General features: G+C 40.8%; 1 protein-coding gene across 1 annotated transcript in view; it reads right to left on the reverse strand.

Moving 5' to 3' along the window:
• Positions 1 to 555: 555 nt before the first annotated feature.
• plbd2 (phospholipase B domain containing 2) overlaps positions 556 to 27,548 on the reverse strand; it is a 41,440-nt gene continuing 14,447 nt past the window's right edge. The window contains exons 7-14 of the mRNA XM_043715274.1: positions 26,664 to 26,878; positions 16,379 to 16,473; positions 13,924 to 14,084; positions 11,872 to 11,967; positions 11,538 to 11,609; positions 4,248 to 4,400; positions 1,987 to 2,149; positions 556 to 1,734 (exon numbers count right to left, since the gene is read on the reverse strand). Coding sequence (XP_043571209.1) covers positions 1,567 to 1,734; positions 1,987 to 2,149; positions 4,248 to 4,400; positions 11,538 to 11,609; positions 11,872 to 11,967; positions 13,924 to 14,084; positions 16,379 to 16,473; positions 26,664 to 26,878 — 1,123 coding nt within the window. The 3' untranslated portion in view covers positions 556 to 1,566. The remainder of the gene's footprint in view (positions 1,735 to 1,986; positions 2,150 to 4,247; positions 4,401 to 11,537; positions 11,610 to 11,871; positions 11,968 to 13,923; positions 14,085 to 16,378; positions 16,474 to 26,663; positions 26,879 to 27,548) is intronic.

Raw genomic sequence — 27,548 nt, forward strand, 5'->3', positions numbered from 1 at the left:
ATTTAAGATGGGGATTAAATTACATTATTTGGGGATTAAATTACTGGGCTAGCATAGTGGCTCAGCGGTTAGCACTGCTGCCTCACAGCACCAGGGTCCCAGGTTCGATTCCTACCTCAGGCGACTGTGTATGGAGTTCGTTTATTCTCCGTGTCTGCGTGGGTTTCCTCCGGGTGCTCTGGTTTCCTCCTATAATCCAAAGATGTGCTGGTCAGGTGAATTGGCCATGCTAAATTGCTCATAATGCTAGGAGCATTAGTCAGGGGTAAAAAAATTAGTAGTCGAATGGGTCTGGGTGGGTTATTCTTTGGATGGTTGGTGTGGACTTGTTGGGCCAAAGGGCCTGTTCCCATACAGTAGGGAATCTAATCTACATAGCTAGCTGAATCTTTATCTGTTCTTGGCTTCACCTGAAGAATCTTTACTTTCTGGTATAATGTTACCAGAAATTAAACATTGTTAGTTTGAGAGTAGTTCTGACTTGAGTATCAGTATCAAAGATCTCCTGAAAAACTACCCGACATCAAGATTAATTGGAACAGTATTCTAAATCAATACCATTCATCTCCCGTCCAAGTTTATTTTTCCTGACACAAGAAAATTGATCATTTGGATACCATCAGCAAGGTACAGACCTGGAAAAGATACATTATTCTATCCCAACATTAAATCAAGCCACTCAAATTTGATGCACATATCCTATTTCACTGACTTTATATATCAAAACATGCATTGTGCTCAAGAATAAATCAGCAACTTTGTATTCAAACGTAATGTACAAATTTCTGTATTAGCACCAGATATGTAGAATATAAGAAACATTAAAGAAAAGCTGAAGTTTCAAACAATGTTCCAATCAGGTTAACAGCAACCATATATTAAGTCCGGCAATTTGATTGCACTTGCAAAGTTTTTGGTGGGGTGATCTACCAGCAGGCAACTAATCAATCATATGGATGGACAAGTCACAGGAAGGTGCAACATGTATCCAACGTCATGGGACTTGTTCTTTAAGAATTGACCTTAAAATGAACTTTTATTTAGTATAACTACTGGACAGCTCAGTCTGCGTGACTTGTCATGGTCAATCAGATACACTCCAGTCCCTCAGGTCCCCCTCATTGAAAAGTAGTTGTCGTCCTGGGAGTTGAATTTTCTCTTGTTCATTAAATTATCAAAGATTAAAGCCTTCAAAACAAAAAGCCTTTTACTTAGCAGATAATTAGCTGTAAAAACACATTTGGTGTAAAACCCTGTCATAAGCTTTAATTTGTGAATATTTTTGCTTTGTTCATATTAAATTGGAACACTAGATGCTTCAAATTCAAATCAAGTACACAACAATACTGATGCAAGAATGCATTCAAAATGCAACTTTGGTAAGACTTAGTGATTATTTTGCAAAATTTACACCACAAATTGTGCTCAGACATTTACAATTACTCTCATTCAACAATCAGCTTTGCAAAGTTAACATAAAAATGTTTAAAGTGAGGCAGTTGATAAACATAAATGGCTTATTCCGATTTAAAATACTTTTTTAATCTGGTAAATGTTCTTAGGTTTTCAGTTCCACTGCACCATTACTGGTAGAAACTTCCAAAGATCAGGTTGTCCCTTGTGCATAAGCTTGCTGAAAGGGGATTTGCTCCACTGAAATGCTGGAACTTGATCCCATGTTGGACCACTCACTGCAATCATCTGGTAGTTCTTGTGTAACTCAAACGAAGTAACCTAGGTATTAACACAAGTCACAAATCATCAAAAGAGTTAATGCTAGCTTTAGAAAGCCATCTTGGTTACAATAGTGGGCCCACAGAGAGGAATTGCCAATTAGAAATGGTTTAATTATATCTAAAAGAAAGAAGAGTGTGTTTGTGGAATATAAGCACTGTTATGTAAATAAAACTTGTATTTCAGACAATTAAGTACTTTTGAAGTGGCACTGTCACTTTGTGCTGTACAATACAATCAAAAAAATCTCACCTTCATGTCTGTACCACCATGTGAACGCTGTCCTAATGCTGAAAATGGGTAAGTTCCATTGGCTGGATTTAGATCAGATCTAGCAGAAATTGCATTTTCGCCGTTGCATTTAGGATTGCATTTCTTACATTCAGAAAGAGGGTCATTCTCAAAGTTATTGTACCTGACAAATAAAAACTAATAAATTAACCTGAAGAGTGAAAACTTGCAAACAAAGTTATATTTAAATGCATTATTTTATATCTAAGAGATTAATAGTCAAATATGTAATGAAAGGTCTAAACAAGCAATAGACTTCCAATTGGAGTCTGAAAGTTGAAGACTTTCAGCACAATTCTTACACTGCAGCACTTTGAAAGTATTTCATTGGCTTTAAAGAGCTTGGGAACATCTGAAAACATGAAAAAACCTTACATTTATGTAGTGCATTTCTTTTTATTAGTTTGGATGGGTGCCAAGAGGGGCAGATAAAGCCAAGTTGTAGTAGTTACATTCTTTGTAATTAACACCTGTTGATTAAAGAATTGAAGAGCACTAAATTTGAGATCCAGGAAAAGAAAGAATTGGCAGCGTGCTTAGCTAGTAAAGAGGCAGTAAGGTTTGTGAAACAACACACTTGGTTCTGGCAACCTTCTCCCCGGTTGTCTTACAGTAAACTTCTTTTTTATATTGTACTCTGTAAAAACAGCTTAGAGTTCCTACTATTTGTATGAATTATTTCTTTCATTTAACAAATGTTCCTGATTAAATCTTACATTTTCTGTTAATGATCATTATTTTTAACCGAGAAGAAAAAGGCATTGTGCTCAATGATATGAAATCAATAAAAATCTGAAAATTAGCAAGCATAATCATGGCACGTTAACGTTTTAAATCCAATATCCTATGAGTTGACAGTCAAATAAATCAAACCGAATCTCAAAGTGCCCAGTTTTGGGCCCATATCCTCATTTTGGAAAATCCCAACACTCAGCAAAGTAAGCTGATGTGCCTCAAAATTTGCAAGTACCTCGTTTATACATGTCCTTACTTTTTTGCTCTAAATTAGGGGGGAGTGCAAACCAAAATCAAAGAAATTTGCTATTGCCATTACAGTAGCTTAGGTCTCAAACATAAAATGTTCAAATAGAAGAATAAAAATAATGAAGGTAGAACAGGAACAGGCTGAATATAAATTGTGTCGCTTCAAAATGTAGTCTGCTTGAAGTGGAATCCTGTAGATTTAGATGTAATTTTCAGATAAAAAGCAACATAGAATTTTCAGCACAGAAACAGGCTAGTCAGCCAAACTGGTCAATGCCAGTATTTATGCTCCACATGGATCTCTCACTTTACTTCATCTAACTATTAGCATAACCTCTGATTTAATTTGACCTTGCATAGTTATTCTTTCACTTGGGTACAGCTATGGTATCTGCCTCAACCATTTCATTTGGTACTACGTTCCACCTGCTAATCACACTATGTAAAGCAGTTTTTCCTGAATTCCCTTTTGGATTTATTATCAACTATCTTACAATTATGGCTGCTAGTTTTGATTTCTCTCACAAGTAATTAATTTTATATGGCAGTTTCAATCCACAAATGGAAAATGTCATCTCTCGGAGTTGTAATCGTTTAGCTTGCAAACATTTTAAAATTAATAATTTCAATCAGGTCCCAGTTGACACCTTTATCTAACCACATGGTACTGGGATTCAAGAAACTAAAGTAGCGTGTGTGTCTGGCATCAACATAAGCTCCGAATTTCATGTTAGTTAATTAGTCCAATATTTGAGTATATTGTTGTATGATAATACACACAAGGAGGATGCTGACTAATGGAAATTAATAGAAAACATTTTGGAACCTTATGAGCTCAATAAAATCAACACATATTTTCACTGTAAAATGTACATAATATTGTGGATAAATCCAAGATAAATTAGACATTAGTTTTACTCATAAAAGCTTATTTCAGGCCAAGGCTATTAACCTTTCATGAGCAGGTTTCAATATTTTAGTCTAAGACAGAATTTAGTAATTCAAGTACCATGATCTTGTCTAATTCCTTAAAACACACTAAAAAGTACTCCGTTGCTATTTATGAGTATCTGTTTTAGGCAAATAACAGAATTTAAGAATCAATATACTGTGAGGTTTAACCAAGTCCTGTATGGTAGTGTAATGTCCTGCAATTTAGCTGAAACTCACTACATTTACTAATTTAAACAATCAATACAATGTAGAATCGTTATCCTGACCGATATAGCTCCATGTACCTCATTAATTTAATCATTGAATACATGTCAGTAACTAAAGTCTGATTTCGATGGAATATCAGTGCTCGAGGGGTCTTGTTGTAACTGAACCAGTCTCCAAATTCCTTCACAAGGGCTGCTTTACCACTGGCATTAAAAATTTCTTCAAAATACCTACAGAAATGAAAGGTTGAAAAAAAGTATCAATGGGAGTTATCAAAAATAAAAATTTTGATTTCATTCAATAAAAATATTTACTTAAGGAATATCAACCAATTTTCTGCTCCTCTGGGTCTTCCCAGGTCACCTAGCATTGTAGCACAGACACAGCCAAGTGTCTTAATTTCTCTACCATTGCTGTTCTAAACTGACCAGCGCAACAAACCAGGTACATTTCTTTTGATTTCCTTTAGTTTAGGAAGGGGAAGACCATCGTACAGCATATGATTAGATTAGATTAGATTCCCTAGTGTCCCTTCGGCCCAACCAGTCCACAACGACCCTCCGAAGAGAAATCCACCCAGACCAATTTCCCTCTGACTAATGCACCTAACACTTAGGGCAATTGAGCATGGCCAATTCACCTGACCTGCACATCTTTGGACTGTGGGAGGAAACCGGAGCACCCGGAGAAAACCCACGCAGACACGGGGAGAATGTGCAAATCCACACAGACAGTCGCCTGAGGCTGGAATTGAACCTGGGATCCTGTGCTGTGAGGCAGTAGTGCTAACCATTGAGCCACCATGCGGCCGTCTCAATGAGGCCTTTTGGCCCAGTGAGTCTGCAACCTATCTACATTAATCCTACCTTCCATTACTTGGCCCATAGCCTTGAATGTTATGAATTAAGTGCTCATCGAAGTACATTTTAAAGGTTATGAGGTTTCCTGCCTCGATTACCCTCCCAGGCAATGCATTCCAGATTCCCATCACACCTAGGTGAAAAATATTTTCTTCAAATTACCTCTAAACCTGCTGCCCTTCACCTTAAAATTACGCCCCCTCATTACTGATCTTTCAACGAAGGAGAACAGTTGCTTTCTATCCAACCTGCCCGTGTCCCTCACAATCTTATTCATTTCAATCAGGCCTGTTCTGCATTCTCTGCTCTAAAGAAAACAATCCAAGCCTATCCAGCTTCCAGTATGTTCTCAGTAAGGGCATATCCAAACCAGTGTGGGCAAGTCAGCAAGCTCAGGGTAATGAGGAACCTGATTCTATTAGCTATTGGCCTGCCATTCTGAAATGTTGCTCCAATACAAATGCCAACTTCTATCATGGAATTTCTTGGTCAATCATAAGTCATTCCTACAGATATAAAACGTCAGTGCAAATATAACCAGGTTGAGAGTACAAATAATTGTGACAAAAAAATCAGTGATGTGAATATTTCAACCAATTATACATATATACTTTAAAATATATGGCATGATTTACTCAATTCGCTATAAAATCAGACAGTACTACCTGGATTATAATTTTTCATTCAGTTATGTCAGAGATATAGAAAAATAAAACATATTGCTGGCAAAGAGACAGAAAATGTTCCTCTTATCCATGATTATATCAAGTTGTATAACATGAGTTAGGCTGAACTGGAATAAGGTAAAACAATAAGTTAAGATCGATCAGTCAGGATACTTTATAAGCAGAACTGATTTCTAGTATTTGTAGAAAGGTGAATAAATAGACAAGAGAGACATAAAAAGTGGGCAACGATTTAGAAAGACAGAGTTACGCAAACAAATGAACTTTCATAGTATCCTTAAGGACTGCATGCTCTCGGTAGCACATTGAAGTATCCTCCTGGATTATATCTTTGGGATGTGGTCATTGCTGGCTAGCCAGCATTTATTGCCTCTCCCTACCTACCCTCAAGGTGGTGGTGGTGAGCGGACTTCTTTAACCACTGCAGTCCACAATGCCCTTACAGAGGGAATGCCAGGATTTTGACCCAGCAACAGTGAAGGAACGGTGATATATTTTAAAGTCAGTTTGGTGAGTGGCTTGAAGGGGAATTTGCAGGTGATGGTTTTCCCATGTATCTGTTGCCCTTGATCTTTTAGATGGAAATGATTGCAGATTTGGAAGGTGCTGTCGAGGGTCTTTGGTGAATTTCTGCAGTGCATCTTGTAGACAGTACACATTGTCGCGACTGAGTGCTAGTGGTGGAAGGAGTGGATGCAGTGCCAATCAAGAGGGCTGCTTTGTCCTGGATGGTGTCAAACTTATTCAGTGTTGTTAGAGTTGGAGTACATTACTGCAGATGCTGGAATTTTGGACCCATATAGGCAAATTGGGAGTATTCCATCATACTCCTGACTTGTTCCTTGTTGACAAACAGGCTTAGAGGAGTCAGGAATGAATTACTTGCTACAATTTGCCTAGCCTCTGACCTGATCTAGTAGCCAGTGTTTATGTGACAAGTCCAGTTCAGTTTCGCGTCAATGGTAACCCCATTGGATGTTGATAGTGGGGGATTCAGTAATGGTAACACCAATAAATATCGAAGGCTGGTGTTCAGCTTGTCTCTTATTGGTTATTGTCATAGCTGGTAATTTGTGAGATGCAATGTTACTTGCCACTTGTCAACCTAAGTCTGGATTCTGTCCATTTCTTGTTTCATTTGAACATAGACTGCTTCAGTATGTAAGAAGTCACAAATGGTGCTGAGAATTCTGCAATCATCAGCAAACATCCCTACTTTGACCTTCTGATACAGGGAAGGTCATTAATAAAGCAGCAAAAGATAATTGGGCGTAGGATACCACCCTGAGGAACTCCTGCAGAGATGTTCATCAGCTGAGATGACTGATCTCCAATAACCATGATCCTTTTCCTATATGCAAGGTATGACTTCAACCAGCGGAGAGTTTGCCCCTAACACCCAATGATTCTAGTTTTGCTCAGGGCCCTTGATGCCACACAGAGTCAAATACAGTCTTGATGTCAAGGGCTATCACTCTCACCTCACTTCAAGAATTGAGCTCGTTTGTCTATGTTTGAACCGAGGCTGTAATGAGGTCAGGAGCTAAGTGGCCCTGGCAGGACCTAAACTGGCATCACTAAGCTTGAGCAGATGCTGCTTGATAACACTGCTGATGACAGCTTTCATCACTTGACTGATGATCGAGAGTAAATTGATGGGACAGTAATTGGCTGGGTTGGATTTGTCCTGCTTTGTGTATACAGGACATACCTGGGCAATTTTCCACATTGTCAGGTAGATGGCAGTGTTGTAACTAAACTGGAGGGCTCGACGAGGGAACAGGCAAGTTCTGGAGCACAAGTCTTCAGTACTATTGCCGAAGTGTTGTCAGGGACCATAACCCTTGTAGTATCAAGTGCCTCCAACTGTTTCTTTGTGGATAGCTGAAGACTGGTCTCTGTGGTGGTGGGGACCGCAGGAAGAGGCTGAGATGGATCATCCTCTAGCACTTTTGGCTGAAGACTGCTGTAAGTACTTCCTCCTTGACTTTTGCATTGGTATGTTGAGCTCTTCCATCATTGAGGATCGGGATATTTGTGCAGCCTTCTCCTCCAGTGAGTTGTTTAATTGTGCACCACCATTCACGACGGGCTGAGGGGTTAAATCTAATCCATTGGCTGTGGGCTCGCTTAGGTCTGTCTTTCACTTGCTGCTTATGATGTTTGGCACAAAAGTAGTCCTGTTTGACAGCGTTGTGAGGTTGACACCTCATTTTTAGGTGCACCTGGGCTGCTTCTAGCATGTCGTCCTGGACTCTCCAATGACCAGGGTCAATCTGCTGACTTGATGGTAATGGTTAAAAGGGGAATATGCTGGGCTAGGAGGTCGCAGGTGCTGGAGTACAATTCTAATCCTATTCATGATGCATATGACAGGCATAGACAAGAAGGATCGAGTGAATCCTTAGAAGAGTATAAAGGCAGTAGAAGTATACTAAAGAGAGAAATCAGGAGGGCAAAAAGGGGACATGAGATAACTGTATTAGCCAAAGCTAAGAAGAATTCAAAGGGTTTTTACAAATACATTAAGGACAAAAGGGTAACTAGGGAGAGAATAGGGCCACTCAAAATCAGCAAGATGGCCTTTCTGTGGAGCCGCAGGAGATGGGACAGATACTAAACAAGTATTTTGCATTAGTGTTTACTGTGGAAAAAGACATGGAAGGTATAGAATGTAGGGAAATAGATGGTGACATCTTGCAAAATGTCTAGATTACAGAGGAGGAAGTGCTGAATATCTTGAAATACATAAAAGTGGATAAATCCCCAGGACCTGATCAGGTGTACCCTAGAACTCTGTGGGAAGCTAGGAAAGTGATTGCTGGGCCTCTTGCTGAGATATTTGTATCATCGATAGTCACAGGTGAGGTGCCAGAAGACTGGAGGTTGGTTAACATGGTGCCACTATTTAACAAAGATGGAAAGGACAAGCCAGGGAACTATACAAAAGTGAGCCTGATGTCGGTGGTGGGCAAGTTGTTGGAGGGAATCCTGAAGGACAGGGTGTACATGTATTTAGAAAGGCAAGGACTGATTAGGGATAGTCAACATGGCTTTGTGCGTGGGAAATCATGTCTCACAAACTTTGTTACTTCTTCAAAAAGTTCAACCAAGAGGATTGATGAGGGCAGAGCGGTAGATGTGATCTATCTGGACTTCAGTTAGGTGTTCGACAAGGTTCCCCATGGGAGACTGGTGAGCAAGGTTAGATCCCATGGAATACAGGGCGAACTCACCATTTGGGTACAGAACTGGCTCAAAGGTAGAAGACAGAGGGTGGTGGTGGAGGGTTGTTTTTCAGACTGGAGGCCTGTGACCAATGGAGTGCCACAAGGATCAGTGCTGGGCCCATTGCTTTTGGTCATTTATATAAATGATTTGGATGTGAGCATTAGAGGTACAGTAAGTAAGTTTGCAGATGACACCAAAATTGGAGGTGTAGTGGACAGCAAAGGTTACCTCAGATTACAACGGGATCTGGACCAGATGGGCCAATGGGCTGAGAAGTGGCAGATGGAGTTTAATTCAGATAAATGTAAGGTGCTGCATTTTGGGAAAGCAAACCTTAGTAGGAGTTATACACTTAATGGTAAGGTCCTAGGGAGTGTAGCTGAACAAAGAGACCTTGGAGTGCAGGTTCATAGCTCCTTGAAAGTGGAGTCGCAGGTAGATAGGATAGTGAAGCATTTGGTATGCTTTCTTTTATTGGTTAGAGTATTGAATACAGGAGTTGGGAGGTCATGTTGCGGCTGTACAGGACATTGGTTAGACCACTGTTGGAATATTGCGTGCAATTCTGGTCTCCTTCCTATCGGAAAGATGTTGTGAAATTTAAAAGGGTTCAGAAAAGATTTACAAGGAGGTTGCCAGGGTTGGAGGATTTGAGCTAAAGGGAGAGGTTGAATAGGCTGGGGCTGTTTTCCCTGGAGTGTCAGAGGCTGAGGGGTGACCTTATAGGAGCTTATAAAATCATGAGGGGCATGGATAGGATAAATAGACAAGGTCTTTTCCCTGGGGTGGGAGAGTCCAGAACTAAAGGGCATAGGTTTAGAGTGAGAGGGGAAAAGAGACCTAAGGGGCAACCTTTTCACTCAGAGGGTGGTACATGTATAGAATATGCTGCCAGATGATGTGGTGGAGGCTGGTACAATTGCAACATTTAAGAGACATTTGGATGGGTATATGAATAGGAAGGGTTTGGAAGGATATGGGCCGGGTGCTGGCAGGTGGGACTAGATTGGGTTGGGATATCTGGTCGGCATGGATGGGTTGGACCGAAGGGTCTGTTTCTGTGCTGTACATCTCTATGACATCGCCTCAAGAATGGCCAATCTTTAGTTGCTAAATCTTTTTGAAATTTGTCCCATTTAGCCAGGTTTTAGTGCCACACAACAATATGTGTCTGCCAGATAGAGGTGTGACAGGACATATCCAGTGATGGTGATGTTGGTGTATGGGACATTATCTGTCAGGTATCATTCTGAGAGTATGGCTATGTCAGGCTGTTGTTGGCGAGTCTGAGAGACAGTTTTGGCATTAGCCCCCAGATGTTAGTAAAGATGACTTTGCAGGGTGGACTAGGCTGTTTCTGCCATTATCTTTGCCTCGGTAAATGTCAGGTGAACCATCCCGTTTCATTTCTTTGAGCTCTTGTAGCAACTGATACCACTGAGTGGCTTGCTAGGCCATTTCAGAGGGCACTTGAGAGTCAACCACATTGCGGTGGATCTGGAGTCACATGTAGGCCAGACCAGGTGAGGTTGGCAGATTTCCTTCCCTGAAGGACAATTAATGAACTAGATGGGTTTTTCTAACAACTGACATTGCTTTTATGGACATTGGTAGATTCTTAATTCTGGATAGTTTGTTTGTTGAAATCAAGTTCCATCATCTGCTGTGGCCTGGATTTGAGCCTGGGTCGCCTGAACATTAGCTGCGTTGTTGGATTATTAGCTGGTTCTGTGGTGTAATGGCTAGCACTCTAGACTTTGAATCCAGCGATCAGAGTTTGAATTGCGGTGGAACCTCGACTTGCTTCCTCCCAGCACTTGTTTAATTCAGGATGTGCAAGTGAAATCTGCCTACGGGCCAATTGTAATAGAGGCCCTTTTAGCATCTTTTTGGATTATTAGTCTAGCGATAATACCACTAGTCCAACACCTCCCCACGTCTCAGACTTGACCACGAATACTCACTCAAGAGACTGCCATCGCTGAACAACAGCCAGCATCCTAGATAATCCAAACATCCACTAAAGTGGTGAAAATCTGATAGAGACAAGCACCACTGTGCTATAAATAGTACATGTTGAAATAATGAACAATAGCACAAGTCATTGCAGGAGTTGTGGCAGAAATTGGTACCACAGTGGTAAAGGTGGAGATAATGAAATACACCACAGAACAGCAGAAAGAACTATAATGTTTGTATAGTTAGCAGGACAACTGGAAATACGCAAATACTCTGAAGATTTGCTCAAATATTTGTGGAATTATTGACATATTACATTTCCCCAAGGTTACATTTCCAGAGTGTATTCATTTTAGCTAACACTACACATGGTTTATGAAAGGACTGAACCTAATGTGCTGAGTGGGTTCCCTAATGTTGACAATCTTGGAGGGGATGGGAGGAAGAGAGGTGCAAATATGGTAAGAGTACAAAAACAAAATGAAAACGATGGAAGAGCACGTTTCTTCTTCTCTGATGTGCACACAGGAATCTTACCAAGGGAATACTTTGAATTTAACTAATGGAGACGTAAACACAAAGCTACACATAAACACAATAGTTCATAGAACCCATCAAATCTCACACTTACGGTACATTGTAACTTGCCCAGTAACCACTCTGCATCAGTTCATCTGTTTTATCAGCAGTTATTATTTGCCCACTGCAATTGCACAGAGAGTCACGTGAGAAATTATGAAATACAATAGCAAACAATGCCCAGTAGCAATCTGAGAATATAATCAACAAATTACATCTAGCTATCCACACAACTTAGCAACAAACAAAAATACAAAATTATTTTACTTTATTTCAAAAAAGGAGAGTACTAAATGCTGAAAGCACACAGTGCAAAGGAAAATTCTCCAAAGATTATCTGAAAAATAAATCCAATTAAAATCAGTTGGGATCTCATTCATACTTACGGTATTTGTTCTAAAATTGTCAGCAAGTTCTTTTTCATACCAAATTGTCCTGGTGTAAAGTAATTATAGTCCACAATCATCCATTGATTATTGTATCTGTAAAAGAAAATAAAAACTTTTAACATATCATTAGCAGTCTCCAACAACCAGTATATTATTTTTAAGTGTCCATTAAAGCTGAGTGACTAAGCATTAAAGTTGACCAAGAAACAAAGATGCCAGTTTTTATTCTTACTAAGGTTAGAGAGAATGTGCATGCTCAAACAGAATAGAATCAGAGAAATTTACAACACATGAGGCCACCATCTGGCCTGTAGTGCCTGAGCTGGCCCTGAGAAAGCAGTCATGCCTTTCTTCATCCTCAACTACACATCCAATTTCCTTTCGAAATTTATAGAATCAGTCCCCATCACGTTTTCAAGTATAACATTTCAGAACCTAACTTCTCAGTGAAAACTTCTTCTTGACATCCCATCCAGATCTTTTATCAACGTACTACCTCAAGTAATTGACTCACCTCGATAGAGGGCAAAAAGAATTCTCTAACAAAACCCTCAATCTTGAAAACAACTGCTCTATTCCAAGAGCAGTCCTAACCTTTCCGATCTCTATGATCCCAGCTGAAGGTGATATTGGATAAATCAGACTCTAGAGTGAAAATTAGGTTGATGAACTGTAGGTTTTATTTTTTCAACTTGGTTACTTTAGTCAGTCGTTGAACATAGTCACAAGAGGCTTCAGACTTGAAGTTATGGAAATTAATTAAGTAGCAAGAATGAAATGAAAAAATAATTCAAAAGCATTTTCTGAACAAAAACTCAAACTGCACATTTAGAAGTTTAATTAAGGAAATACAAAGTAGATGTTCAATATTTTAATATTTGTTGCACTTATGTCACTGATCAGTTAAAACAAATTTTCAATACAGTTAAATGCAATCTTTTGAGGGGTGAATAATTTTATTCAAAGACAAGGGAAAATTAAATGATGTAAAGTAGATCCTCAATGTAATGAAAAGCATTTATATTTAAACAACAAATATTTTAAAGTCACGAGTCATCGGTTATGGATGTCTTGACAGATATGTACTTAGCATTGGACTGAAATACTTTGGAAATCTTAGTCTGTGAATTACAGTGAAACTAAATCATTTTTTAATGGTTATTAAGTTGTAGGGACTGTTTCAAGATTTATTTTTGCAAAATAGACATCTGGAGTCATAATGTTATGTTATATTCCATTGTTACAGTGCTCTGCTCCCTGGTCAAGCTCTTTAAATGTGTTTATGCATAAATGCAGGCCTAATCTTCAAGTGGTAGTCAGATTGTCAGTATGTGAAAAGAAATTGATTTTTTTAAAAATAAACTGATTATTTGAGGCCATGAGTTCTCAATGTGAGATTGTACCTTTTATTCACACTTGAACCTAAAACAGCTTTATAGTGGATTTGTTTTAAGATATTTACACAACTCTACCTTTTGCAGCAAACAAAATCCATAAAATTCAACCTTATTGCAGCAAATTTAATTTTCTGATCCCAAATCACCTTAAGGGTAATTAAGAATCTGCAACAAAATTTGACAGCAAAGCCTACATTCCATGACAGATATAAAAACCTTGATGAGTGCAGCTCAAGCAATACTTCAAAGCTTATACTTTAAGATAAAGCAGCATGCTTGTCTAGCACCATATCCACTATCTTAAATCTTCATGCATTCCACCACAGGTGTATTGTGGCTGCAGTGTTGTGAAAAATGTACTGTGGAAAACCATCTAGAAGAACAATGGGAAAAAAAAATCCCCCTGAAGTTATACAACATCTTTACTTGGAAATATAGCACCTTACCTTCAGTGTCACTGGGTCAAAATTCTGGAACTCGCTATCAATTACCACAGGCTTCAGCAGTTTCAGGTGAAGTCACCACTATTTTCCCAAACATAATTAATGATAGATAAAAAATACCAGCCTTACCAGCTCACTCACATTCCATAATGAATTTTTAAATAAAAATTGTTGTACAACACAAGGCATTTGAAATTAACAGATCTTACGTGCCACTGTTGAAATTCCTAAAAATTGCAGCCCATTCCGCACCATTCCTAGCCAGGCGATTAGCTACTATGTTCCTTAACCACTCCATCACTGAGCCGACGGGCTGCACAAACTTCCACAAACGTGCGTTATTATTACCTATTGTGGTTTCTAGAGCTACCTAATGGAAAAAGTATAAGCAATATAATATTTAATGAATCATATTCATCTTCGAGTACTTCTATTTTAAAATTGCAGTTGTCATCAATATGCCATGGATAGGAGTACTTTCTACTCTCACTGATGTTCTAGGCTACCTCTCTCTCTAATTATATTTTTACCAACAGTTGCACTAAATCATATTCTTTATAATGCAGCAATTATGAGAATTCTACACCAACTTCTCTACACACCTCAATGGAATATTTTCTCTCAAAAAAAATCAAAACTACTTTCCCATAATTTGTACAAATAGGAACACTCCCCACAAATGAGCTACAGAGTGTCTGAGACTTCTTGTCTGAACACATACAAATCCCTGAATTTGCTGACTCCCCAAGTATGCAGCAATAATGAAACAATCCAACTGTGAACAGTCTGCCTGCATGGATGTCTGCTTCTGATGTAAACAGCTATAATTTCCAGGTGCTTTTCTGCCTACGTTCAACTTAGCCAGATCGCCCGTGTTCAGTTCCACTTATTCCTAATGAAGGGCTTTTGCCCGAAACGTCGATTTTACTGCTCCTTGGATGCTGCCTAAACTGCGGTGCTTTTCCAGCACCACTAATCCAGAATTCAGTTCCAATTTGACATAGCCAGTTGTGACCAGATAATCTCCTGCAACGGCTTCTCTTTCAGCCTTACACCAATACCTCTACGTTTTGCTAAGGATTTACTACCCTCTTACTTCTCTCTACATACTGGTCACCTACATCATTGTCTGCTGACACGCTCGACATGCATCTTGAAAGCAGCTAGCTTCACCTTACCACCAACTGTTAGCTCTTGCATTTCCTTAGTTGTTAGATATCAAGCTGTGGATCACCCAACATTTTCCTATTCTTTCTTAAAAAAAGGGATGTCATTGTCTTGAGCTTTCAAAATAAAATTGTTGAGCTAGCCATTGAATCTGTTCAGACCATTACCCCTAATACAGCACCTATCTAAGAATCAACAAAACTTTCATAACCTCGCTGACTTATTTGACCCCGAGATGACCAACACCCGCCACAACCCCACATCCTTTCCACTACAAAGACAGCCTACTTCCAAATTCACATCACCTCTGCTTGCTGACCTGCACGGAGTTCTGAACCACAAACTCAGATTTTTTAAATACCTCACTCTCCTGTTCAAATGCTTCCACGGCTTCAGCCTTCCCTGTTTCTGTGCCATCTTCTAGCCTTGTGAAAATTCTACACTCTTCCAACTCCTGCCTTTTATGCATCCTTCCTTAATTCATGCTACCATCTGCTGAGGCCTTAAACTTTGGATTTACATTACATATCTCTCCATAATTTCTGTAGTATATTGTAAACCATACCTGCTTCAAGAAACTTTCAGCCTCCTGTACTAATCTCTCCATATTTGCCTCAGGGTGAATTGTGATGCTCTGACAAAGTGCCTTGGGACTTATTACATTTAAACTAATATAGAAAAACAACTTTTATTCTTTATAATTCCCAAAGAAAAAACAGATTTTGGGTAGCACCATGGTTCAGTGGTTAGCACTGCCGCCTCACGGCATCAGGGACCCAGGTTCAATTCCAGCGACTGTCTATGTGGAGTTTACACATTCTCCCAGTGTCTGCATGGGTTTCCTCTGGGTGCTCCAGTTTCCTCCCATAGTCCAAAGATGTGCAGGTGAATTGGTCATTCTAAATTGCCCATAGTGTTTGGTGCATTAGTCAGAGGGATGTGGGTCTGGGTGGATTATTCTTTGGAGGGTCGGTGTGGACTTGTGGGCTGAAGGGCCTGTTTCCTCACTGTAGGGAATCTAATCTAATCAAATCAGCAAAATATGTTCGTTCTCTGAAGTCCAATTGTAATCAATTACCTCATAAAAGAGATAATGAGACAATAAGAAAAGGAGGAGGAAAAATATAAATGGTGACAGAAAAGAAACAAGAGAAGAGATATGGGATGAATGGTAAGGTGATCTGGGAGATGGTAGTGAGGCTCCTCAGGTTCTTTTGGAAATGAAAGGAGTGGATAATCTTCGGTTTATCTAGGACATATCACTACGCCGCAATCATTTGTCTTACAATGAGTAATGTCACACATGATATGCTGATATTTAAGGTTCATTAAAGAAATTCATCTTGGGGATTCTGCCCAAAGACAGTTATGACCCACAGTTATGATATCCACCGTGGATAGGGAAGAAAGCAGATCTAAATCTGCCTTAGCTGCAACTGAGATATTAAAAGAAAGAACAGAGAAAAGAATTAAAAACATATAGCAATAGCTGCTCACCAATCTACTGCTCATGATGTAGAAATCATCAGCAGAAAATAGTGTTCCAGGATATGATGAGAAGGCTTGCTCCTCACCTGGTATGGTGAGGCCACCTAAGCAAATAAAACAACAGAACAGTAAATTTTATTAGGGATCGGACTAATACTATCCAACTATCAAAAGTTCATGACTCTAATCTTGCTTCTTTTAAATAGCAATTTTTTTTTGTTGTTGATGAATATCTAGTTTGTGGTTTTTGCTAATATTTTAGGAGCAATATTTAGTTCTGTGAAGACTAAAGCTGTGATGGTAAGATAATTAAAATGCTGAACTCAGACTGCCAGAACACATCAAGAAATGGCAGCTCAAAGGGTGGCTCATGTCTCCTTCATAAAGTCAGAATAGAAGAGAAAGGGATTTAAAACAGCAGATGGGATTACTCAGCTGGAGAAATGAAATCCCCTGTAATAATGGCATTCCACAGAAATGTATTTGTTTTGGGAGGTGGAGATAAATTAGTTTACAAATATCAGTAAACAAAGTTGTAAAATCCATGTTTTCCATTAAAGGAATTTTAAATTTAGGACATGGGGTACAGGTCTCTGGCACAGTGTCTGTCCTTGCTGTTCAGAAGGGAAGGGGGAAGATGAGCAGTACATTCGTCATTGCAGACTGTAGAGTGAGTGGGACAAATAGGAGGTTCTGTGAGAATGAGACTCTCAGTTGGTGTGTTGCCTCCCTGGTGCCAGGATTCGTGATGTTTCAGATCATGTTTTTGGGATCCTCGAGGGGTCGGGGAGCAGCCCAGAGTCATGGTCCACATAGGCACTAACGACATAAGTCGGAAAAGGAAGGGGGATTTAAGGCAGAAATTCAGGGAGCTAGGGCGGAAGCTTAGTGCTAAAACAAACAGTTATCATCTCTGGTTTGTTGCCCATGCCAGGCGAGGAAAAGGGAGGGAGAGAGAGAGCGAGAGTGAGAGAGAGCGAGTTGAACACATGGCTACAGGGATTGTGCAGGGAGGGAGGGTTTCGGATATTTGGAGCTCATTATAGGACAGGTGGGACCTCTACAAAAAGGATGGTCGACACCTGACACAAAGGGGACTAAAATCCTGGAGGGGAACGTGCTAATGCTCTTCGGGAGGGTTTAAACTAATTCATCAGGGGGATGGGTACCTAAATTGCAGCTCCAGTGCGCAGGACGTCAAGAGCAGTGAGGTCAGAAATTAGGTTTTAAAGGTCACAAGAGTTCACCGGCAAGCAGGAAGGTGGTTTTGAAGTGTGTCCACTTCAATGCCAGGAGCATCCGGAATAAGATTAGATTAGATTACTTACAGTGTGGAAACAGGCCCTTCCCAACAAGTCCACACCGACCCACCAAAACGCAACCCACCTACATTTACCCCTTCACCTAACACTACAAGCAATTTAGCATGGCCAATTCACCTGACCTGCACATCTTTGGACTGTGGGAGGAAACCGGAGCACCCGGAGGAAACCCACGCAGACACGGGGAGAACGTGCAAACTCCACACAGTCAGTCGCCTGAGGCGGGAATTGAACCCGGGTCTCTGGCGCTGTGAGGCAGCAGTGCTAACCACTGTGCCACCGTGCCACCCAAAGGTGGGTGAACTTGCAGCATGGGTTGATACCTGGGACTTTGATGTTGTGGCCATTTCAGAGACATCGATAGAGCAGGGACTAGAATGGTTGTTGCAGGTTTTTGGATGTAGGTGTTTCAGTAAGAATACAGAAGGTGATAAAAGAGGGGGAGGTGTGGCAATGTTAGTCAAGGACAGCATTATGGTGGCAGAAAGGACGCTTGAGGATTTGTCTACTGAGGTAGTATGAGCTGAGGTTAGAAACAGGAAAGGAGAGCCACCCTGTTGGGAGTTTTCTATAGGCCTCCGAATAGTACCAGAGATATAGAGAAACGAATAGCAAAGATAATTCTGGATAGGAGCAAGAGTAACAGGGTGGTTGTTACAGGGGACTTGAACTTTCCAAAGATTGACTGGAAATACTATAGTTTGAGTACTTTAGAGGGGTCAGTTTTTTGTCCAATATGTGCAGGAGGGTTTCCTGACACAGTGTTATGAAGGTGTAGCGGTGTATGTACCTTTAAGAGAGACAGAGAAAGCTGGCAAGGACTGACTGAAAGCACAGAATGCCCTGAACAAGGTGAAAATGGAACACTTGGTTGAAACAAATAGCATGGAGATGCATTGTCATGGGTGGTATGGTGGCTCAGTAGATAGCACTACTGCCTCACAGCACCAGGGTCCCAGGTTTGATTCTCAGCCTTGGGTGACTGTCTGTGTGGAGTTTGCACATTCTCCCAGTGTCTGTGTAGGTTTTCCCCCGGGTGCTCCGGTTTCCTCCCACAGTCCAAAGATGTGCAGGTCAGGTGATTTGATCATGCTCAATTGCCCATAGTGCTAGGTGCATTAGTCAGAGGGAAATGGTGGGTTACTCTTCGGAGGATCGGTGTGGACTTGTTGGGCTGAAGAGCTGTTTCCGCACTGTAGGGAATCTAATCTAATCTGAAAACAAATTCAAGTTCAGCCAATCAGTTTAAATTATGCCCCAGATACCAAAATTCAATTGAATTTGAATTCAGTGTTTGATGACATCAAACCAATGAAGAAAATCCATGATTTGGGGTATAAAACCGGACATTTTGAACAGTTAGGGGGAGAACTGCCAAGAAAACCAACAAATATAGACTGCCAGCCGAATAGCTCTCTGAAAGGTGAAGCAGAATACTAAAAAAAAATAACAGAGGAAATTCTACAGAGGAAGATACAGAGAGAAGATTTGACAGGTGGATGGTTTTGAAATTGAAATTTTTTTTGTAAAACTTAATTGGTCCAATATTGCACAGTGGGAGGTAAAAGATAGGTTTAAGAGCAAGGAGTTGTAAATAGTTGTTGGTTTTAATATTCTCTGTTGGACTCAAAAGAATAAAATTGTTAATTTTTACTTTAAATAGTGACCTCTGGGATAGTTCTTTGCCTCTTGAAATGTAACTTAAAGCGCAAGGTGAGCTTCTCTGTGTGTTGGGTTTACCCGTCATAACACAGTATGTAGACAAGCCAACAAGGGGCAATGCCACATTGGATTTGGTACTGGGTAACAAAACTTGGCCAGGTGTTAAGATTTGGAGGTAGGTGAGCACTTTGGTGATAGTGACCACAAATTGGTTATGTTTACTTTAGTGATGGAAAGAGATAGGTATATACCGCAGGGCAAGACTTATAGCTGGGGGAAAAGGCAAATACGATGCAATTAGGCAAGATTTAGGATGCATTGGCTGGGGAAGGAAACTGCAGGGGATGGGCACAATTGAAACATGGAGCTTATTCAACAAACATCAACTGCGTGTCCTTGATAAGTGTGTACCTGTCAGGCAGGGAGGAAGTGGTCGAGCGAGGGAACCGTGGTTTACCAAAGAAGTTGAATTGCTTGTCAAGAGGAAGAAGGCGGTTTATGTTAGGATGAGATGTGAAGGTGCAGTTAAGGCACTTGAGAGTTACAAATTAGCCAAGAAGGACCGAAAAGAGAGAGCTAAGAAGTGCCAGGAAGAGACATGAGAAGCCGTTGGCAGATAGGATCAAGGAAAATCCTAAAGTTTTCTATAGGTATATCAGGAATAAAAGAATGACTGGAGAAAGATTAGGTGACAGTAAGGTTTGCAGATGCTGGAGATCAGAGTTGAGAGTGTGTTGCTAGAAAAGCACAGCAGGATAGGCAACATCCGAGCAGCAGCAAAGTCGACGTTTCGGGCCGGAGCCTTTCATCAGGACTCATTCCTGATGAAGGGCTCCGGCCCGAAACGTTGACTTTCCTGCTCCTCGGATGTTGCCTATCCTGCTGTGCTTTTCTAGCAACACACAACACTGGAGAAAGATTAGGGCCAATTAAGGATAGTAGTGAAAAGTTTTGCATGGAGTCAGAGGAGATAGGGGAAGCGTTAAATGAATACTTTTTGTCAGTATTCACACTGGAAAAAATGATGTTGTCGAGGAGAATACGGAGATACAGGCTATTAAACTAGACAGGATTGAGATTCACAAGGAGGAGGTATTAGCAATTCTGGAAGGTGTGAAAATAGATAAGTCCCCTGGGCTGGATGGGATTGATCCTAGGATTCGCTGGGAAGCCAGGGAGGAGATTGTAAAGCTTTTGGCTTTGCTCTTTATGCATCATTGTCTGCAGGAATATTGCCAGAAGACCCGAGGATAGCAAATGTCTCCTTGTTCAAGGAGAGGAGAGACAACCGTGGTAATTAAAGACCAGTAAGCTAACTTTGGTTGTGGGTAAAGTGTTGGAAATGGTTTTAAGAGATAGAATTTATAATCATCCCGAGAGGAATAAGTTGATTAGGAATAGTCAACATGGTTTTGGGAAGGGTAGGTCATGCCTCACAAACCTTATTGAGTTCTTGGAGATGGTGATCAAATAGGTGGATGAGAGTAAAACGGTTGATGTGGTTATATATGGATATCAGTAAAGTGTTTAATAAGGTTCCCCATGGCAGGCTATTGCACAAAATATAGATGCATGGGATTGAGGGTGATTTAGTGGTTTGGATCAGAAATTGGCTAGCTGAAAGAAGACAGGAGGGCAGTGATTGATGTTCATTCTAGAGTTCAGTTACTAGTGGTGTACTGCAAGGATCTGTTTTGGGGCCACTGCTGTTTGTCATTTATAAAAATGACTTGGATGAGGTAAATTTGCGGGTGACAGTAAAATCAATGGAGTTGTGGATAGTGCCGAAGGATGTTGCAGGTTACAGAGGGACATAGCCCAGCTCTACAGCTTGTCTGAGAGGTGGCAAATGGAGTTTAGGGTGAAAAAGCGAGAGGTGATTCACTTTGGAAGAAGCAACAGGAATAAGAGTACTGGGCTAATGGTAAGATTCTTGATAGTATACATGTATATAGATGTGTGAAAGTTGCCACCCAGGTTGACAGGATTGTTAAGAAAGTACACGGTAGCAGCAACAGATGCTGGAGACCCGGCTGAAGGTAGCTGAGGAAGTATATTATAATAGGCCTTCATTGGTCAAGCTGCAGCAGGTCACAGGTGTCCGCGCTGCTCTCAACTCATCACACACACAGGTGGCAAAAAAAAAGTCTCCTCTGCTGAACTAAGATTGTTTGAATTTGTAGATACCTGGCCAGAAAGAAAAATGCTTCCCAATCTATTATGTCTGTTAGGGAGAAGGCTGGCACAGTTACCCGTCAGTTGAAGAAGATTAATGTTAGATTTAGGGAATACGTTGCAGAGTTATACCAGTCAGAAGGCGGCGAAGACGGTGCAGTGAGAATGCAGTCCTTTTTTGATAAACTGCACCTCCCGAGTATAAACATGGAACAGGTCTCCCTGCTGAATGCGCCTATGATGATACAAGAGCATCTCCAGGGTGGCAAAGCACTGGGGCCATATGGATTCCCAAGTGAATTTGATAAGGAATTCATAAATGTGTTGGTGGAGCCACTTTTGGGGATGGATAGCTATTCATATACACAGGATTGTCTTCCACTCTCTCTTAGGGAGGCTAATATCTCCCTCATTTTAAAGAAGGGGAAAAACCCTGAAGAATGTGCTTCATACAGACCAATTTTGTTGTTGAACGTAGACTTTAAAATTCTGTCAAAGGTGCTGGCCTGGAGGTTGAGAAAGGTCATGCTCCATATTATAAAAGATCAGATAGGTTTTATCAAGGGCTGTAGCTCCTCCAACAATACCAGGAGGATACTGAACATACTCCAAGCATGCCAGCAAAGATTGATCCAGGGTTTGGTGGTCTCCCTAGATGCAGATAAGGTGTTTGACCGGATAGAATGGCTATATCTGTTTGGGGTCGTAGAGCGCTTTGGTCTGGGAGAGCCTTTACCAAATGAGTGGCAGTGTTGTATAATGATCTTAAGGCAGGAGTCATTACAAAAGACACTAAGTTAGGTAATTTTAGCATTGGGAGAGGTAGTTGACAGGGGTGTCCTCTCTCACCGCTGTTGTTTACCTTGGCAATTGAGCCAGTAGCTGAGGCTGTCAGGAGAGACCCTGAAATAGTGGTGCCAAGGGTGGGAATGGGGGAGCATAAGATCACCCTATATGCTGATGATGTCCTTTTGTTCTTGGCCAATCTGGAGGAGTCTGTTCCTCGATTGATTCAAACAATTAATTTGTTTGGCGGTTTTTCGGTATACAGGATCAACTTTACAAAATCAGAAGCCATGCCGGTGGGGGTGCCTGATCTGAAGGATGGAATGCAGTTCCCACTTAAGTGATTGTGAAAAGGTTTTTTTGTATTTGGGAATTTTTATTACCCCTGCCTTCCAACAGCTGTATAAAGCTAACTATGTACAACTATTGGAGTGGATAAAACAGGATTTGCAGCGGTGGGAGGGGTTACCGTTATCATGGTTAAGCCGAATAGCCCTGATTAAAATGAATGTGCTTCCTCGCATGTTGTACCCCATGAGAATACTCCCATTGCTGCTACCCAGACAAGTGTTACAGAGGCTCAATGGTTGGCTAGGGTCCTTTATTTGGTGACGCAGGCGCCCCCTAATTAAATTTACCAAAATTGCAGCTTTCGCAGGATGAGGGAAAGATGGATCTTCAGGACTTGAAGAGATATCAAAAAAGCGTCCTGTTAGCATATGTGGGTGACCGGGTTTGGGGGATTTGGGGTCAATTTAGCTTGATGTTGAAGCCTCACAGTTGAGATGTCCCCTAGAAAATCTATTATTCATGGATAAGATGAAATCCATGATTGAGCAGTGTAAGAGCCCAATCATTTTAAATACCGTGAAAGCTTGTAGGATAATGAGGCAAGACAAGGACAATTGGCTTAAGACCTCGCTGTTTACCCCCTTGGCGGGAGCCCAACGGTTTGAACCTGGGACGATGGACTCTGGCTTTAAGTTAAGGGAGAATAAGAGAATCACTTGTTTGGGAGATTTATTTGAGGGGGAGGTCTTGATGTCATTAGCCCACTAAGTCAGAAATATGGATTGTCTAATCGGGATCTTTTCCTGTACTTTCAGACAAGGGATTATATACAGAGGAAGACCATGCTCCTGGCTCAGTTTTAAAAGTCAGACTTGGAGAGAAGAGTGCTCCAGTGCACAGACGATCTTTTGGTTAGTTCTTTGTATCATTTACAGAAAGGATGTGCCTTAGGAAATGTGGAGAAACTCTGTAGGACTTGGAATCGGGAACTAGGAGAGGATATTTCATCAGAAACATGGGAAGATATATGGGAAAATGTAAAGAAAATCTAAATACGTAACAAAGCACAGGCCATGCAATTGAAGATTTTACACAGGGCTCATGTAGCGTCAGAGAGCTAGCTAAGTTCAAGAGAGGAGCATCTCCAAGGTGTTCCAATGTAATAGTATAAACACTCACACACACTGCTACTGGTCATGTTGTACAATCCGGAGATACTGGAGTGCCATGGTAAGGGAGCTGAAGGAAACCCTGGGAACTGAAGTCAAAGTGGACCCGGTATTTCTTCTCTTGGGTTTGCCAAATTTGCCATCTCCGGGGGAACACGGGAAGAGATTGTTTAATATTATTGCCGACTGTGCTAGGAAGTACATTTTAATGAATTCGACGTTGGAAAAATCCCCAGGTCTTATGGGCTGGCGCAGGCTAGTGATGGAGCATCTCCCCCAAGACTACCTTACAAATATGGTGCACCACAAAATGGAGCAGGTTTAAAAGACGTGGTGGCCCTTTCTAAATTATACTGACGCAGACTTATCAGCAATGTTAATTAGGGCCGTGGTATAGCTGTGGGAATCAATTTGGGTGCCCATAGGGCCCTGGAAGTGGGAAGCTGGGAAAAGAAAATACGGGTATAATGACTGGCGCTCCCAGGGTGGAAGCTTCAGTGGAGGTGTGATACAATTTAATTTAAGCTAATTTGAATTCAGCTTAATTTAACTTTTATTTGATTGTCATTTAGTTGAAGTAGATACATTTGTTCTGGTAATTTATTATTAATAATATTGAAAAAGGACACTATCTCTATCTTTTTGTATTTTTTTATATATATAGTTTTGTGAAAGATTTGAAAAAGTTTTTAATAAAAATATTTATTTAAAAAAAGCTCAGTGTGTTAGCTTTTCTTGGTAAAGGGGTTGAGTTTCAGAGCCACAAGGTCATGCTGCAGCTGTACAAAGCTCTGGTGCAGCCGCACTTGGAGTATTGGGTTTAATTCTGGTCACCACATTATAAAAAGGATGCGGAAACTTTGGAAACGGTTCAGAGGAGATTTACTAGCATGTTGTCTGGTATGGAGGGAAGGTCTTATGAGGAAAGACTAAGGGGTTTGAGGTTGTTTTCGTTAGAAGAAAAAAGATTGAGAGGTGACTTAATTGAGACATATAAGATAATCACAGGGTTAGGCAGGGTGAACAGTGAGAGACGTTCTTCTTGGATGGTGATGGCCAGCATGAGGGGACATGGCTTTAAATTGAGGGGTGATAATTGTAGGACAGATGTGAGAGGTAGTTCCTTTACTCAGAGTGTAGTATGGGTGTGGAATGCACTACCTGCAACAGTAGTAGACTCGCCAACTTTAAGGGCATTTAAATGGTCACTGATAAACAAATGGATGAAAACGGGACTGGTTCCACAGATCGGCGCAACATCAATGGGTCTGTACTGTGCTGTCATGTTTTATGTTCTATGACATTTAAGCTAGGGTCAGTTTTGAGGACATTCTAGAGCAGCTACGCTGTCATGGAGATGGATGGAGCATCAGGAGGCGCTATGATTTCAATTGATCTGGGTTTATTCGGAGACTTAAATGCAGATGAAACTGCTGTGTACATTTTGTGGCTCACTGAGAGAAGATAGCCAAAGCAAATTACAGTAGCCTTCACTGTAAGTAGACCAAAAATGTAACATCTTCAATCACCACTTGGAATGTGAGTGAGACTTAATTGCAGTTTGAATTTTGAGAGGGAAACTAAATCTGAAATTTGAAACTAAAAGGTCCCATTAGGGTCTTGTGCCAAAGAAAGCAACAAGCAGAATATCTTCCAGGTACTGAAAAAGACAGAGGTATCCACCATCAATAGATGGTATATTGAAGTTTTACCTCTATGAACAGCTGGAGCAGAGGAGAGTTCTCGCAAGAACTGTGACATACTTATAGGTGGCCCCTACAGAAGTCAAAACTTTCACATTGATATGTCTTATTTGAGAATTATTGGGATAAGTAAGAGTGAATCTGACTGCACAACATACATAGCTTTGAAAATATTGTTCTTTTAATAACGTTTGTTCTGTTTAATCTTTTCATATAAAGTTCATCTTTTAATTAGAAAATGAAATCTTGAGGCAAAGTTCAAATGGCTAAACTGAGTTGCTTAGATTTTTCTTTAAATGTTATATAGTTCCTAACTGGATATAACACCCTGTTTATGTATTTGCCAATGAGCAAACATATATAATTTGAGACTTTAAATATTCCTATATTAACATTCACATTTAAGTAATTAATCAACGCATTTATCAAGGGTAACTTCAAAAAAAAACATCTTGTGCACGAATTGCATGCTGGATCACAGAACACTTCCATTTCATGCAACCAGGACTACCAATTACAACTTTATTTGATGGGAAAAGCCTACAATGAAACATCTAGTTGTTAGCCTCCAGAGATAGACAGGGAGAATGTGAGAACTGCAGATGCTGGAGTTCAGTGTCGAAAAGCATGGCGCTGGAAAAGCATTGCAGGTCAGGCAGTATCTGAGGCACAGGAGAGTCGACGTAAGCCCTTCATCAGGAATTTGATGAGATATACAGTAGAGAAATGAGGTGCCTCCAGCTATAGATCTTACAGGGCAAGTTGATGCACGTGTTCTATAGTCTGGCTTCATGGCCATTATCACACTTTAGATTATCTGTCATCTTTCACATTTGAAACAGGGGGTCATATAAAGGCATACACTGCCATGATGGCTGTACTTTTGTGTTCTCTTGAAATCCACCAAAAGTATTAAAGCAGCTTACAATGTAAGCAGATTTGCATTATTTTACTGTTGGGCCAAGAGTGCTGTATAATGACATTCTATAACTCCTTTACTCTGAGTTACCTCTGATTACTCTCACCAATTACACTTTTCAATGCAAACCTAAACCAGATTAATCATTGTGTTCTGGAATTAATGATTTATCTCTGCTAGTTTGGGTGCTTTAACGTTTAAGATTTAAGGAGACTTCCTGAAGAAGTTGTTGAATAATTTTACAAAAAGATAAATGTGCACACATACCTTCTGGAACATCTTTAAAAGACAGTTTGTATTTCTTAATGATTCTCAGCATCGACTGATAGTTAGTCCAAGTGTCATGGGCTACCAGGAGATCTTTGTTGCCTGGCAACAATTTGATGAGGGCAGAACATGACCCAGAACCAAAAGCCTTTGAAGAATCGGTTCTATTAAATACATTTTCAAGATCCTCCAAGTCACCAGCCATCTGAAAAAGACTGAAACGTAATTTATTAAGTAATAAGAATAAACTTTTCTTATACTATGTTTCTGAGCATGACAACAGTATGAGACAAAGCCAGCATAGTGCATGGGGCTGGGGAGAAGATTGCAAAGAGTACAATAGGTGAATGGGGGTGGGGATGGAGGTGATAGGTCAGAGGGGAGGGTGGAGCGGTTAGGTGGGAAGGGAGATTGTCAGGTAGGACAGGTCATGAGGACAGTACTGAGCTGGAAGGTTGGAACTGGGGTAAGGTGGGGGGAGGGGAAATGAGGAAACTGGTGAAGTCCACATTGATGCCCTGGGGTTGAAGTGTTCCGAGGTGGAAGATAAGGCGTTCTTCCTTCAGGCGTCGGGTGGTGAGGGAGCAGTGGTGGACGCGGCCCGGGACCTGCATATCCTCGGCAGAGATGGAGGGGGAGTTGAAATGTTGGGCCACGGAGCGGTGGGGTTGATTGGTGTGGGTGTCCGGGAGATGTTCCCTCAAGCACTCTGCGAGGAGGCGTTCAGTCTCTCCAATGTAGAGGAGACCACATCGGGAGCAACGGATACAATAAATGGCATTGTTGGATGCGCAGGTGAAACTCTGATGGATGAGGAAGGCCTTGGATGGTGGTGAGGGCGCAGGTTTTGCAATTCCTGCAGTGGCAGGGGAGGGTGCCAGGACG

Source organism: Chiloscyllium plagiosum, chromosome 25 (assembly GCF_004010195.1).
Source record: "Chiloscyllium plagiosum isolate BGI_BamShark_2017 chromosome 25, ASM401019v2, whole genome shotgun sequence".
Taxonomy (NCBI): Eukaryota; Metazoa; Chordata; class Chondrichthyes; order Orectolobiformes; family Hemiscylliidae; genus Chiloscyllium; species Chiloscyllium plagiosum.